This window comes from Triturus cristatus, chromosome 2_2 (assembly GCF_964204655.1).
Source record: "Triturus cristatus chromosome 2_2, aTriCri1.1, whole genome shotgun sequence".
Lineage (NCBI taxonomy): Eukaryota > Metazoa > Chordata > Amphibia > Caudata > Salamandridae > Triturus > Triturus cristatus.
Window position 1 is genome coordinate 360,342,692 of NC_140582.1, and position 16,726 is coordinate 360,359,417.

General features: G+C 40.8%; 1 protein-coding gene across 27 annotated transcripts in view; it reads right to left on the reverse strand.

Moving 5' to 3' along the window:
• The window catches only part of CAMK2D (calcium/calmodulin dependent protein kinase II delta), a 708,539-nt gene that overhangs the window by 492,410 nt on the left and 199,403 nt on the right, over window positions 1-16,726 (reverse strand). For all 27 annotated transcript variants that reach the window (XM_085641469.1, XM_085641477.1, XM_085641470.1 and 24 more), the window contains exon 3: window positions 9,707-9,766. In XM_085641469.1, the coding sequence (XP_085497595.1) occupies window positions 9,707-9,766 (60 nt within the window). The remainder of the gene's footprint in view (window positions 1-9,706; window positions 9,767-16,726) is intronic.

Below are 16,726 nucleotides of genomic sequence, written 5' to 3' on the forward strand. Positions count from 1 at the left end.
ACAGAGGCCCTATGTGTTTACAGAAAGCCCTTCCTTCATTTCAAACGTGAAGCATGGTGTAATCCGATGCAAATTAGACCTGTACACCTGCATGGAAAAACCTGCCAAGTTCTTCTCTAGGTCTAATGCTTCACACATTCATTAAGCACATATTAGGAAGAAATGTTTTATTTAATTGGTGTTTCAGGTTGGAGCGCAAGAAAGAGCACTTATCTATGTATAACTTTGTCACTTATGCTAACATGTAAGCTAACGAGCTTGTGATCTGCAAGCATTCATGTTTCTCTCTGTAGGCCAACATCAAACGAATAAATAATGTTCCAGCTTAAAAGACCAGTGACCTTTTTCACTTAAGGTAAAAGAAAAATAATAAATAAAAACACCTTTCCTGCATACTGCCAGTGTACTATCTATCTATCCATTTATCTATCCATCTAATATATGTTTCCCATTGGCGGTTGCCAGTTGTTAGTTATAGTTAGGTCAGCGTTTCCATAAGAAATGCCTTTTTTAGGTCTCATCTGAAGACTGTGCATGCGCTGTCTCGAAAAGAGACATGTTGAATCTACTTTGTGCACTTCAGCCTGCCCATGGGCTTGCCATTTGCTGGCTCCATCATTGCTCCATTAGTCTTCCTCCTCATTTGTCCATGGCATGCATTTGTCATGCCTCTTCCTGTCTTTCGCCCTCTCCAAAAGCATGGACCAATTACTACTATCCATACACTGCGGCCATTTTAGGAAATTTTTTTGTGTCTACTTTTTTCTCTGTTAAAGAGCGCTTTACATGTGCGCTCGTTTTTTCACTCGCTCCGAAGTCACTAACGCTTCTACTTCAAAGATTAATATTTACATTTTCTAGGTCATGCTAAATAATCTGTGTCCGTATATTTTTGTGTAACTTGTTTTATCGTTGTATGGAACAGTGATCGTTTTGGTTCTTGGTCATAAAAATTAATATGTTGCCTTTTTTGTCAGTTTCTGCTACTTCTAGTTTTCAAAAGGTAGTTAAGGCAGTGGGTATTAAAATAATATTTGGCAGGGTCATTCTAGCAAGTGTGGAAAATAAAAACTAGATTATATAAAAGTTTGAAGAAAGTTTCTTAATTAGCTGCAAGATATCATAAAATGGTTACCTGTCCAAGGTTCCAGATATAACCACTTATGCCTCGTAGTTGAGCTGCTGACTTGGAAGTCTAGGAATCTAGGCTCTAGCCCCAGCTTAGGCGGATGACCAAACGTGTGATTCTGGGAAAAGTATGTAATCACTGGCTTTCTTAAATTATAAGCATATGTAATGAAAAAGTCGTTTGAACGTGCACCACATAAATAACGTTCATATACGGTCATTGCCCTGTCCCATTTATCATCAACAACAACAAAAAATGATATTATATGTATATATTTATAAGATTATTAGGTTTACCAAAAATAAACCACAAATGTTAAAGTGACGTTACAGGTGGGTCCTTCTGTTTAGGTCCTATAGTTAGGTGCAGTATAGTTTGCAGTCCACCTACTAAATTAGAAGCTTTTGTTTGGTTGAATTACAACATGTATACCAAATTTAAAAAGTGTGTATTTGATATGAGAAGGTTTGTTTACATAGCTAAAAGACATGGACAATGGCAATAATTGTTTTTAACAACACTACTGCAAAAACTGCTGAACAGAATTACACCAAATTTAGCAGGAAGGTACATCATGGTCCAGAAAGTGTGCATTTTGTGATTTGCTGTAAATCTGTTCCGCAGCTTTTGAGATAAGTCTCAAAAATATTTATATATACCTGCACAAATGGGATCTAGGGAATCTCATGCCAGTCCCTAGAATCCAGTTTTGAAAAATCAAGCATTCTGATTGGCCCAGAGGGCTTTTTTCCCCATGGGCCAATTCACTCTTATTGGAGACATGCTCCCTTGGGAGATCACGCTGTGATTGGCATCCTGCAACATGAAGAAAAATGTTGCAGAAAGCCATTACAGGAATTTGAGACTTAGTCCCCCGTACTGAGTTTTAAAAAAAAAAATAAGTCAGGAGAGTAGGGATACTCTGCCCGCCTAGACCTTGTGGGGCCGCCTCCACTGTGGGGCTAAAATAAAAGTAAAACAAAAAAAGAAATGAAAGCTGTGATCTCAAGGGGATCCCATCCCCCAGGGCACATGTCATAGAAGGAAAGGGTGACATGCGTCACCCTTTCAGTGCCTTTATCCTATCGATGTCATACCCCAAGGTGTAATAATCCACAGTGTCCTGGGATGCCCACCCCTGGGACATTGTAGTTCTCCTCCTCTCCCCTGGTTCTGGTCCCAGCAATTTGTTGCCGCTACCTTCCTCCCTCCCTCCTCCTTGTCCCTCTTTCAGCATTCCCATGCATCACTTGCTCTGCTCCATGTTCTTATGCCTTACTTCAGTACCTCCCTACTCTACCCCCCTACCATTCCACCTTTAACTTCCTTACCTGCTTCACTCCCTCATATTTCACACTTCTACATCCCCCTACACCTACTTTCTCTATTCTGTTCCTCTCCCTTCCTTACCTCATTAGACCATCCTCCACCGCACCCACTTCTGTTTCAACTACCACATCTCTCACCCTCTATTACCCACTTCCACCGCTTCTTTGCCCTCTACTCCACTCTCTGAGCTATTACCTCCCCTTCCCATCTCCTCCGATACTCCTCAGGTTATTCCTTCTCCTTCCACCTGCCTCCCCTTGCGTATCCCTCTTCCAAATATTCTTAATTGTACCCTCATCCTAATTCTGAGGCTCCCTCTACCTCTCACTCTTTTACTTACTCGCCATCTTCACTCCCTCCTCCTATCCACCGTCTCCAATCTTGCATCCAACCCCACTCCCATTTCTATTATGCTATCCTCCTCTTAGCTTCTCCCCTTCCCTGTTCTGATTTATATTGGGACTCTCAAGTCACTATTATGTCATTATGTGAAGCGCGCCTATACTTTGGTGATCAGCACTACACAAATACAGGTTGTGTTGCAATGATTCCAGGAAGAGTAGAATAAAGAGTTTGATCCATAGATTAAAGGACAGTAGGCAGAGTCGATTGTTGTTCACCCCAGGCTTCTGTCAGTAACTGACCAACAGTCTGCAACGCTCACCAAGAAATGCCATTTCCAAGGTTCTAATGTTAAAGTAACAGACACAAAAGTCATAACAATATGTATAAGTAAATAAACAAATATGTAAATGTATTAATGTGTGGGTAATGAAAACCTATGGCACACCGTAATAACACCACTTACTTTTTTCTGAATTTTCATAGCACACAATGGAAATATTAATATGACATCATGCCACTTTCTAGACATCCAGGGATGATATTCACGCAATGTTTGCAATATTTCCATCGCAGACGATGGTCAGAGTCATTTGGTGGAGATGTGTGGTCAGTAAAGTAAATAGGATTGCATTTCTGATGGGTGGGAATCATGGTTATTTGTGAGTTTAATGGTTGACACAGGTAACAAATACAAAATGGTTTTGCAATCTTCTTGGTCATGAAAAAAACAGCAGAACAGGAACTTAGAATCTGGAATGATATTTCCCTTATTGTATTTCTTGTGCAACCCCAAGAACTAGCAGAGACACACAATAGTCCACACAACTATTATTCAGGCTTCAAACTTCACAGCCACACAATCTACCTTGTCACCATAAAGGTTTTTGACCCGTCAGTTGGATAGAATATGGAGGACCATAAAACGCCATCCCATGTTATTACATTTACAGATACATGCTTAGTGTGTGATGAACGCCTTTCAATAAATCAGTCACCAGAAATTCACAATGGGACCATACACTTCATGAGGTAGAATACAAACTATGGCATTGTTGAGGGCTCAATTCTTGTGCTATTCTTTTTAAATGTCAACATGTGCCAATTTAAAATAAATCCTCAAGATAACACAGTTACTCCAGATAAGGTTCTTACTAAACCCCATCTACAAATAAATCAAGTAGGGCAGCTTGCACTTGAATGGCACAAACGCCAAACTAATGCTAAATGTGTTCCCCACTAAGGGTAGTCAACATTTCACAGGCCTTTCAGGTACTGGGGAACAGGACTCACAAATAAATGGAAAGATCTGGAAGTCTGCTGAGAGACATCCTTCTTGCAACAACTTGTTGCAGTTTTTCAAAGTACCACCACCTCATGCTGTTGAGAAGGCTAGGTTTGCTCATAATTGAACCACCAGGTACAGCTCACAATAACCTTGACCGTCTCACAGTTGGTGTACTGGAAATCTATCTACGTCAAAGCCATGACAACAATAAATCTTAAAGCTGCAAATGCATGAGAACTAAGTGAGCTGACTCTGCATGAATCTTAGCTAAAAAGAGATCAGGCTACAGATTTCTTGGTCTGAAAGTGCTCCAAGTGCTCATAGTGGAGGAAAGATTCACTTTACAATTCTCTGCACATCTATGAACCCTATGTAGAGGTTGCCCCGAAAACAAGTACATATTCAATCTTTCTGCACCCTGGATCACAATCTGAGAACATGTGGAGGGTGGCTTTCTGAGCAACCCAGACTGAACCATGAAAATCACGGGGCAGAATTATTTGAATGCTTGGCCTCATACGCTTTGGGATACCGTGACCACTTGTGTTTAATCTAGCCAATCTATTATCCTTAAAAAGCTCTGAAAACCGGTCTAATTTAGAACATTCACAGTGAGAATACATTAACTGCCCTGCTGTCCTCTAGGAGGAGCCACATTCTCCCTTTATAAATGACCACCCAATGGCCCCCACCCCACACCACCATCAGAGAAAGTTTCAAGGTGGCTAATCTAGCTAATTAATAGGGTTTGCAGCACCCTAGACCAGTGGTTCGTAAACTATGGTCTGGAGACCACTGCGGTCCATGAGGCCCACTCAGGGGATCGGCAACTGCTTAGAAAATGAAATTGTATTAACAAATTAATAAAGTGTATATAAACAACAAAATGGAAAATTAAAACATTTAAACCATTCTGTAAATGTGAAGGAATTTGAAATTAGAGGCTAAAACCTAAGTTGGCATCCTCAGATTGATTTGTGGGAGCAGCTATTACAAGTGCATCAAAGAGAATACATTGTAAATGATGGGTGTCCTCAGTTTAATTAAACTCATTACAATTTCGATATTTTACATTTGTCAAATAAACTTTTAATCATTTGTGCATTTGTTTGATGAATACTTGTGTTTTTTTTTGTATGGTTTTACAGTTCAACTCGTTGAAATTACTTAGGCTGAAGTGCCTGTCTTCCAGTATGGACTCAGTGCGGGTCCCCTGGATTTAAAGTTTGGAGCCAGGCTAGGGAAGATTCTTATGAACCACAAAGGCCGTTCTTTGAATTCCCCCATACTTCAAAGGCTAACATGGGTATAAGTACTGACACCATGTACTCAGTTCACTTTTGGGACCAGAGTTGAATCTGCCAGGAAGAGGAATTGTGCTCTAGGAGGGAATGCAACTTTGCTATTTTCTTTGCTGTTTGGGCTTGCTGCCTCTTGCCTGAGCAATGAGAAGGACTGAACCATATTTCTACATCCTCTAGAAGAAGCTTAAATAACTTCAAGGGCTTGTTGGCTTGCCCCCTGTTCACAAATTCTCAGGGCTATCAAAGACTTAATTTTCATCTACACTGCTCTCAGACTCTGCTATCCGTGAGTCTAGCAGCTAAGCCCTCCAAAGATCGGTGCTTGACACTTCCAAAGACAGTGACGACAACAAACAATGCCAGTGGAGCACGGCCATCAGTTGTCATGTTGTCACATTTGGCATGGTCAGCCATCTTCCCAGTCAAACTGAACACAATCAGTCTTACAGAGCAGCAATGCCCCTCTTCTGTGTGGCTGAACCACTGTTACACTTACCCTCCAGTGCTTCTAAGCACCTCTTGACAGACATATAGCATTGCAGGTTACAAGAGTCCCGTTGGAGCAAGCAACCAATGCAGCAGAAAAAGACGAACTGCAGGTGCTGACTCTTCTTTCTTTTTTCCAGGCCAAAAGACTAGTCGCATGGTCAGTTGTAGTCATTTTGATTAGTAGGACTAGATCCCTCAACACTGGTCTGTAGAACACTGAGAATTAAAGTCCTAAAGTAAAACTGGATTCTAGTTGGGCAGTTTGATACGAGTGCAAAGATCATATTGATAAAAACGTAACCGATTGAAGAATAAAAAGTGCAAGAGATCATTTTAATAATAATGTTACGCATTGAGGATAATCCAGGAACCCTAGAACAATTGAGTACCGATGTTGGCAAAATAGAGAAAACACATATGTTTGTGGAAGAAAACAAATCAGGTCAAGGAAAAGAAAGACTAATAGCATACCATTATCCTTATAAGTGTTATTTTTGATTCCTATTACGTTGTTTGAGAAACTACTAAAGGAGAGTTATTATCTCATATTGTGACTGCTATAACAGTGTGAATACCATAGAATCATTCCGAATCAAGGCTACAGAGGTGAATTCAACCAAAAAGACATTGCCTACCATAAAAACCTATGGACAGCTGTGCAATATTCCCATCTTTGTGATTTTAACTAAGAGTTCTTGAATACTGCCATAAGAGTACGATAGCGAATAAGTGGAGTGAGTGAAAGTCCATCGCTCATCTATTTCCTTCCACAGGTAAGATTGGTTCCTGAATTAGTTATAGTGTGAGTAACACCACAAATTATATTGAAATCTTGATCACTGCTTCTTCTTATTCCAGGTGTCCCTCCCTGCAGTCCCCTCCCTAAAACCCTTCCCTCCCGTCCGGCCACCCCGATCCTCTGGTTTATTTAATCACAGAGTCGGTGCTGCCAGAAAGTGTGCATTGGAGGGTGCTGTTCCCGAGAAACCCGTATCTGACATCAGTGCACCAAGACCAGTACTTGCCCCAATCTGCAGTTTAGCTCTGTGCCTTGTGGATCCCAGAAGCCGTGCTTCATTCAGAGTGGCGACAGAACCCATACGAAGAAGCAGAGTGTTGCTCACAATTGCCCCATTCCTTTCCCTAAGCACTGTTGGGGCAACATCTACGTCAGCGGAGTCTGAATCAAGAGAAACGCGTCGCACTTGAGCCCCACCTTCCTTTCTCCACAAATTGCCACAGAAACTAGGATGCAGAATGGAAACGTACAAAGGTCTCAGAACCTGAGACTGATGATCTCACCAGTGAAAGGTATTGTGTGCACCAAAGACTCGTGAGGTTCCTATAGCTGACCTGCGTGCTATCGCGGGTGGCTGAAATCCCTTAATTGCACTGGTCCTGAAAGATCTGCAGTTCTGGTGCCTGTTGAATCTTGTGGCATGCAGGAACTTTTAGGTGACATATCTATCCATCTGTGCCAGTAAAACCTACTAATTACTTTTGATTTAAACACTGTGTTAATCGTTATACTTTTACAAAGTGCATATCTTGAGATTCCTAAATGGGATTTGTGTCATTTTGGTCTTGTTTTAAAGGTAAAGGAAATACAATTGTTCTAACTCTGTGAGGAGTCTTTGTGGTGTTTTCACTGTATTACTGTGTGTTGAGTTTCACAAATACTTTACACATTGCCGCTTTAGTTTAGCCTGACTGCTCAGTGCCAAGCTACCAGAGGGTGAACACAGGTAAACTTTGTGTGTACTTCACTTACCCTGACTACTACGATGTATTCTGCTGGGCCTAAACGTATACCTTCGCTAACCAAGAACTCCATTTCTAACAGATGGCAGTTCATAGATCACTGTGCTAGATCACGATTGTTACTTATGAACTACACATTAACAAAAAGATCTGAGACAAAAGCAGTAACAAACTCAGCTATCCACATAAAATACAGTTCTGTGATCTGCATGGTACACGTTCTTTGCTGCAGGCATTTTGACCCTCTGCGCTACCTTAGATGAGTCAAAACTGCCACTAGACAAAACTCCGATCCCTGTCCAGCAGGAAGAATATTCACCAGAGATATCTTGAAACTTATTGTTGCCGAAAACTGCTGGATATACTAGGAACTTTGCAAAGGGTGTTTTCAAAATAATAGCATATTTCAAAACACAGGGAGGCTGGAATCTAAAGTAAGTGATGAGTGGATTGTGCTGGCCTGCTGATTGTTACTGAGGTCTGATATTTATACACCTCTGCAAAACCAGCCCCCGAGTAACACAGGCCACCCACCAGTCCGGCATTGCTCTGATCCCCTTAGACTAGCATGAAGTCTGCTCTCTATCACTTTGTACTTCAAATAATTTTGCGATTCTCTCCTGCCTAATTTAGCAGTTTTTATGATAAATGCTCATTAACTGGCATTTACCTTGTGGTAGATCATAACTAGTTCTGACTTTGATTAGGGCTTAGTTTTCACTACTAATGATATTTTTACATCTGCATTTAGGAGTATTTTGAACGGATTGACTAATATTTTTTTGCCTTCTGTAATGATTCTTAAATTTAAACACCTTTATGTATGGATTATGCAGTGTTAATATTCTTGCCTGGATTTCCAATGTGGATTCCTATAGGTTCAATTGTAATTATGTTTACGCCTCTGATCCTTAAAGACTCACAAATAATACTATCCATCAATAAGCCCTTTCAATGCTGAAAAGTCCAATTTTTCTCCAAAACATCAAGAATATATCCTAGTAACAGTTGTGAATGGGAAAGATCCAACCTCACACACAAATTTGACATGACACGTTGATGCAATATTCGAGGTCATGAGATATAGAAAAGGATCTGTATAGTCTTTGCCTTACACTGCCATCAACTGCTCATGCTTTCTTTTTAGTGGGAGCTCCTCCCAGGTTGCCTGGTGTACACTAAACTGTGGTACATCACAGAGAGTGAGATAAAAATCACGGGTTTTCTCCTTCAGTCATCCCCACCTGCTGCTGTGTTCTTTTGGGAGTAACAAATAGGACATCTGCTTGCCTACTGAGGATAATTGATGGGTGGATATGCTGCTTGGAGACTTTCAAGTTCCTTTTATCCCACCTAGACCCTCGGGCAATATGCCACCAGGTCTTTCGGAGGTCAGGGAGGTATTTGAATTTTGACTTCAGTGCAGTGCTTTAAAAACACGTAATGTAAATAGGAAAAGCTGGAAATATTGAAATAGTTTATTTATACAATAAGATCTCTCACCCCTATTTCTATGGTCTCACTCTGATCCCCATAACAACTTCAACATTGCAAATGGAAGACAAAGGAACAACCCACCATTCATGCGTTCAATTTAAATAACCTTAAATTCTCTTGGAGATTTGCATTGCTTTCTAAATGTTGTACATTAGGAATCTGACACCACTCATGTCACAATAAATCACAAATTATTTTTTACAAGTAAGCACTACTGTATTTCCTCCCTGTAAACTAAGGTAAAAGCACTTTGTTCACCACCATAACAAAATGGGTGGCGTGAATACAATATCGCCATTCTCAACTACATATATTTGAGAAAGTAAGTCTCTGTGTTCAATACTTCCTAACCTCTCTGCTCAGATTAACGAAAATGTAACTCGAAAGCAACATCAAAGCATTTTTGAGGCAGAAAACGTAGCTAGCTCCAAACGCCTAGTGTCATGTCATTATTATGGTTCAAATATCAAAATATGTTTTTACACTTATAGGAGTCCGTCAGCAAAAATCACACATGGTCTTGCTATGTACTGCAGTAACAATGAAGAGACTTATTTTTATAATTACCGATATTAGGATGCTTCAAAAGGCGACAAATTCTGGCTTCTCTTTCCAATTTCTGGTGATCTGCAGACAAAAAACAATTTTTAGTGAATACAAGATTGGATAAGTGTATACCAAATCTTACAGAGAAAAAAGCAGTGTAGGCATGCTGGTGCTACTCAGTTCTATTTGAGTTTTCAACAGTGCTGTGTTACTCTGGCATGTGTAGTAGTATTCAAATTTAATTGATATAATCTCAGAGATCAACAATATATACGATTATAAATAATCAATTAAAGGACAAGTAAAAGACATGTCGGTCTCAATACAAGCATACTGTTTAATACATAGGTAAAAACGATTTAAAAAACATAGAATGTAGCACAAAAATTCATTAGGAAGCGTCTTCGCTAAGGTAATCCAATCATGGACTTTAAACACCAAGGTTTTAGAAAACGAGTCCTAACTTCTGTCACTGTCTTGCAGGGACAGGCAACAGGAACATGCTTAATATCTTGAATCCCCACCCTTACAGAGTTTACATGTTCGAGTCTTATCTCCTTTTCTCAAACCAATGCTTTAAAAAAATATTTAAAGGTAAAATGCTCAATCTTAACATGATTACAAATTGCCTAATACTATGATCCAATGTAAACTTCAGGTATTCTTGATTCTGATGGACAGGCTGTCAGTATAGAGTTTGTAAGTTTCCAAGAGTAGTGTGTAATATAAATAAAGTAGTAATAAAAACCATTTTACCGTGCATATAACAAATTAGTACCATAGTGGCCAAACTATTACTCAAGGAAAAGCAGTCTTCACCTGAATAGGAAGGCAAAGAAATGCGTATAATGGACGTGGTTTCCATTGAGGGAAACTACTCACTAGGGAAGTATATTCTAAAAAGAGATTACTTTTCCATTTTCTGAAACTGGATACAAGCCTGGTGTTCAGTCTAATTGCTTGGTAGCTACTTCTTAAAAGTGGTCTCCACACTTCTTGATCGGTATTGTGCATGTGATTGTGTGACACATGCACTTTCCAAGAACCGTGTATTCTTGCTACACAGATTTTTTTTTTTATACCACTAGACATTTTGACCCACTATAAGGGTGGAGGATTGAAGCCAAGCTTCAAATTACTATTTGCCTCAATTGAGAGTCAGTATAAAGCGTCAAGATCGGTGAACTGTTATCCTAAATTCATGAGGATTACAGGAGTTTCGCCGTAGCATGGAATTTAACTCAGGTGGTTGAGCTACGATAACGGCAGGCCCTTTGGGACAGTATTATCCAAGTCTAGCATTGATATAATTAAAGCATGTCAACTAGCATTGACATGGCCAACAAAGTTGTTAACGAAGGCTTTATGTTTTTTAAGGGGAATAAAGGTGGCATTTTGCTGCTTTGGCAAATTTATTAATGTGTTGTACCATTGAAAAGGAAGCATCAGATGAAAACCCTAGAGAGACCACAGAGGGAGAAAAAGATTAGAGAAATATGAAGTTGGCAACTGAGAAGATCAGCAAGAACAGAATAAATGGGCTTTTTTGGTTTGAGCTTAAGAAAGTTGTATGCAGTGTGATGTCCTGTACCAAGGACGTTTAGAAGTAAACCTGGCAATCAATCACCCTCAGTTTAATTTTAAAAAAAAACACAAAAAAAAGTGCATTGGACTAAAGTTTTTCTTAGAAGCTAGCCTCCAGTGCTACAGAATGTCAGCACTGCCAAATACCAAGTCTGCCTAATCTTGACTCTCCCCCCCCCCCCCCCCCCCCCGTATCTCTTTCTTCCACTATCTTTATTTCACACGTGCTGGTTCTTTTCACCCTTAATTTCTCGCTTTGTCACAGTGTGCCTGTCAGTCTTTCCGTCCTCCTTCCTTCTCACTTTTCTGCCTCTCTCACACTTGCTCTAATGCAATGGCAAACGATTAAAAACAATTCTCTTCTCCAACAAGCATTAGAAAGTCAATATTTCTAGGCAAGGTAGTCCGACAATATTTATTGCTAGCATATGCCTTAAAAATAAAGAAAAAAGAAAACATGTCGCCATCTAAACATGTGACCATAGGCTACCATTAATAATTAAAAAATATAAAATAAATTGATTTCATCCTTTTATCATAACAGTATGTGTGCTTCCTAAAGGAACCCTTTGTAGTTTTAATGCACATCACAAGAAAAATATTTTTATTGGTGCGAACAACAAGTACTACTGGCTTTCAATTACCTAGAAAGACAGTAGTTTAAACCAAAAGGACAACAAAAAATAAAAAAGGGTAAACTATGTAGAGAAAACTAAGCATTGGTGTAATATTGACTCTCTCCAGAGCGGACACTGAAGTACTCTTCTATTTAGGCAGATGTGCACATGCAATCAGGCAATACACGGTCATTCACTGTGCAAGAAAGTCAATGGCATAAGGGGGCTGACCCACTGCCTCATGAAGTATGCTATATGTAGTAGGCGGAAGCAAAATGTGAATAACAGTTGGAAAACCAATGGATTAACAGGACACAAAATCCCTCCATGTATTTATGTATGCATTTTCATTTATGAGACATTTATTTCATGAAGACGGTCAAACAGTCTCTACGCCAGACCCAAGATTGAGTGCTGGTGCCATCTTCCTGCACAAATTAGCCAAGGAATATCTTTTTCAGATAAGTGGGATGCAGTTCAGCTCTTTATCCACTCCAAGCATCTGAAGGAGAGAAGCAATCTTTGCTATTGTTGGAGGCAATGGTCTGGCTCTGGATTCTCTGACTTTTCGAAGGCTGTCATTTTAGGACAGAGTAGCAGTACCATAATTAATGTTCATGGGAGGTTTCAAAATGTCTGCCAGGTTACAGATGCACTGGCGCATTAAACATTTCAGTTGCTTATACTGGAAGTATAAGGAATAACATTTTTACATAGTGAGCATTTAACATTTAAATAATTTGAATAATAATGAAGCGGACTCCGTACATTATAGGATATGTGGCACAAACAACTGGTAGCCCATTTGCAATGAACTGCTTCTCTCAAAAAGGAAACCCAATTGCTGGCTTTAAGGAAACTATTAAAAACTTGGTTTTTCAATATCTGATCTATTGGGTCACCTTTTGGGAGTTTCTCTCATTGAGTCAGCGCCTAGACACCCTTGGGTGGAAGCCGGACTATATAAATATCTTTTTCATTTAATTTAATTTCATTCATAAAGGCTGATGTGCATTTTGGGACCAGACAAGATATGAAGAGTATTATAATTTTCAGAGAGCACACATGGAGTAAGATAGAAGTTTATTTATGCATTTTGTAAATGTCAGGCAGACATTTAGGGGTCTATTCGGATGGCGGGCGGATGGCAACCGCCGGGCCGGTGGTGGCAACCGCTGGACCGGCGGTGGACATCCGCTCGCAACCCTGAAAACCGCCGGTCTCATTAGCATGGCGGTGACTACCGCGGCGGTAGGAATCTCCGCCTGCCACTTTTCCGACGGTACCAGTCTGCACGCATGCCTAGCGAGCGGAACTGGACCACTACAATGATGCCGGTGCAGGGCCAGGCTCCGCCGGCATGATTATGATGCCAGCGGTAGCCAGCCTTTCCGCGGCAGTGGAACCGCCATGGAAAGGTATGCAGAGAACGTCTCCAGGGGCCCATTGCGGGCCCCAAATGTGTTGGGGGGGTGTGGGTGCACTGGGGGGTACCCATGGCACCCCCATACATGTCCCTGTACCAGGTGACAGGCACTGTGCTGTGCCTGCCACGCAGTGCTGTGACATGCATGACATGGTCCTTTTCACACCGCAGCAGTGCTGCTGGCAGCAGCAACCGCAGCAATGTTAATCGCCAGAATCCGACCACCGCAGTCGGATTTTAACTGGAGCATCCTAAGTGGACCGGCGGTTATGCCGCGGTGCTTGCGGGCGGTCTTTTCCCGCTACCATGGCAGTCGCGGAGAAGTTCCAACCGCCATCCTAATAGGCCCCTTAGTGTTTATCCCAAAACAAACTACAGTAGTGTAAACACGAACACTGTTGCTCCCACTGTCGCCATGAGCAACTAGGAGTCTGAGCATCCTTAACTAATTAGACTAATGTTAAGCTTTCTACTGTGATCCGGAACTGAACCTCTCGCCTGGATGTGCCTTTTTAGTGTGTCCATCGCTATAGTACCATGATCCCTGTGGACTTGGGAGTGGATATCCCTGAGAAAGCATGGTCGGGTATACTGGAACAAGCATGGAAAAGTACGAGGAATGCGCGCTTCAAAATAATAAGTCCATTTTTATATACTCCACAGGGCTTATTTTACATCAGCTAAGATTAACCAGCAGTTTAAAGTGAATTCGGCAATGTGTCCGCGCTGCAGAACAGTGGGAGCAGATTTCTTACACATGATGTGGGGATGCCCTCAGCTGGGAACATGTTGGGAGGAGGTGGTAACAACTGCAGGAAGTTACAGCTAGAGACATTGAGTCCACCATAGGCCTCTGCTTGATACACTGGTCCCCTCACACCTCTAAGAACAAGGTAACTAGTAAATTCATAGATCTAGGGCTCTTGCTGGCAAAGAGGGAAATCATAACCCACTGGAAGGCCAAGAAGGGGCCTAGCTATCGGAGATGGTGAGCCGAATTTCGTAAGTGGGCAGAATGTGAGGGGGCTACGAGGCTGCAGCTGGCGACCCGCGCCAACAGTGAAAGGGCGATGGAGGTGGCGAGAGCCTGGGAAACATTGGTGGTATCATTAAAAGTACCGGACGCGGACTCTGAATTGGATTTAGACACGCCAGCACTACATGGGTCATCTTGAGGATGTCCCCTATCCTGGAGAGATGTCACTATGATACCTTGGTTGGGGGCTACCTCTGGCAGCAGAGAACTGTCATTGCTTGAAGTTTAGTTTTGGTTACTACCAATGCAGCTGATTCTTGTATTCATAAATAAATGTACATAGATATTACGCCAACAGGGAGGGGGGTGGGATATAGAAGAAGGGTGGGAGGTTGCATCTCAGCAATCCAGGTTCATGACGAGAGGGCACATGCATCTTCCTGTTGACCTTTAGACAAGAGAGATTACTATGATTGAATTGCAATGATGGGCGCAAAGGATATATAAATGGCAGTACCCGGGACTGCGACCTGCAATGATATGCACATTTACCTGTTATTAGGCCTTGCCCTAGCTCATCCGATACAGTATTGCATATTACCCTGATTGCATTATTATTAGCATATTGTATTTCAATGGGTTGTTTGTATTAAAACATTAAAAAATATATATTTAAAAAAAATTGTACCATGATCCCACTATTTTGTTGGGTCTATAGAGGTATAAAGGCTTAATCCCTCTCCCACGGGGTGTCTTTATATATAACAAAGTGAATAGTCTTGTTCAGTTGGTCATTTTGTAACAAATGCATCCAAAAAATGGATCCAGAATATAGTTCTGTTGGGAGTGATTTCTGATAATTCAATTGGTTATTATTAGACTTATGTTCACACAACAGTATTTGTCTTTTTTTTTTTGGAATATGTTTATTGATTTCAGGGACAGTCATACAAATCGCACTTAACGACAAGTTTCCAAGTTACTCATATCATTACATTGTCATATAGGTCAGCCTGAGATGTACATCAGTCAATTCTATCTCGATCTGCACTTCTACACATTTCCAGTTCTACCATAGGGGACACACAAATGTCTCCACGATATGCATTCCATTTTAACGACTTCCTATCCCATTGTCTGGGGTAGCCCCATGCTACAAAGACCTCCGTCTCCGCCATCATGCACCTGTCTAGATCTTGCGCCCATACAGTAGTGGAGGGTGGAGTGGCCCCTCCCCATCCTCTCGCCAGCTCCCGTTTAACCAACATTGGTCTTTATTTTTCCAACATAATATAGTCAACACTGGCCTTTTAGATTGTATATCAAATACCTGCTCTCACAGGTGAAATAATCAAGTCTTTCTTTGCTAAGTTGTTGCAGTGTGCACAGAGACCAAGAGGACACCAAAACAATATGAACGGCTAATAGGGTTACATTTACCCATGTTTCAGTCAGTGGTTTAGCAAAAGCACATCCCAGACTGCTCAACGTAGCAGAGAAACATTCATACATTGCTTCCAAAGTATTTTAAAAAACAGTGTTACGACCGGGGCTCTTTACAAAGCTGTTCTTATTTGCATCATGCAAATGCTTCACAATAAATTCTGAAATATTGGCATGTTTCAGTCATTTTAGAAAGAGATCAGAGAACCACTGTGGCCTTCTGATGAAAGTTGCTTTGGAAACGTTGTATGGTCAGCAGTTGGACAGCATGATTGTGGCTGTAACATTACAGCAGTATCAAGAGGCTCTATGGTCAGAGCGATTTGAAGGCTGGAAGGACTCACTATGAGGTTTAGGAACACCTACATCTCCACAGGACTATAAATAGTCCTGTTCCCAGTGCCTTCAAGTTACTAATTTTCAAACTCTGAAAGTGAGCAACAGTTTTCAGAATATATATATTAGCAAATTAAAGCATGAATGTGTGACGGTCAAAATGTAATCAAATACTCTATGGTACTCCACTATATTGAAAGACAATATAAAGCATACGCAATTATGTTACATTTGTATTCAAAGTCAAAATCAAAAATAACGTCCTAAAAATATAGTAGTATATTAAAAATAAAATATAAAAACCGCACAAGAAGCTATATAATAAAAATAAAAAAAAATTGCAAGCTTTAAATACAATTAAAAAAAACAAATTCAGTACATTGTCTTCGACTGTCACTTCTCATACATACATTCATAGCAAGCTAGATAACAACCCCTGGCAAAGGCAAGAGGTCTTAGCTTCAAATGGCCAGGCTATTAGATTTGTCAATGCTTGTTGGACCGGCATAAAGCATAGGAAACAGCACATTCCTTACTTTTTAGACCACCAACACATTGTGTCATCATGTTACATTACAGAACATGAAGGCCATCAGAAAAAAAAGAAACAATGCAGATGGTCACTACGTTGCGTTGCAACATTGTGCCACGCAATGTGG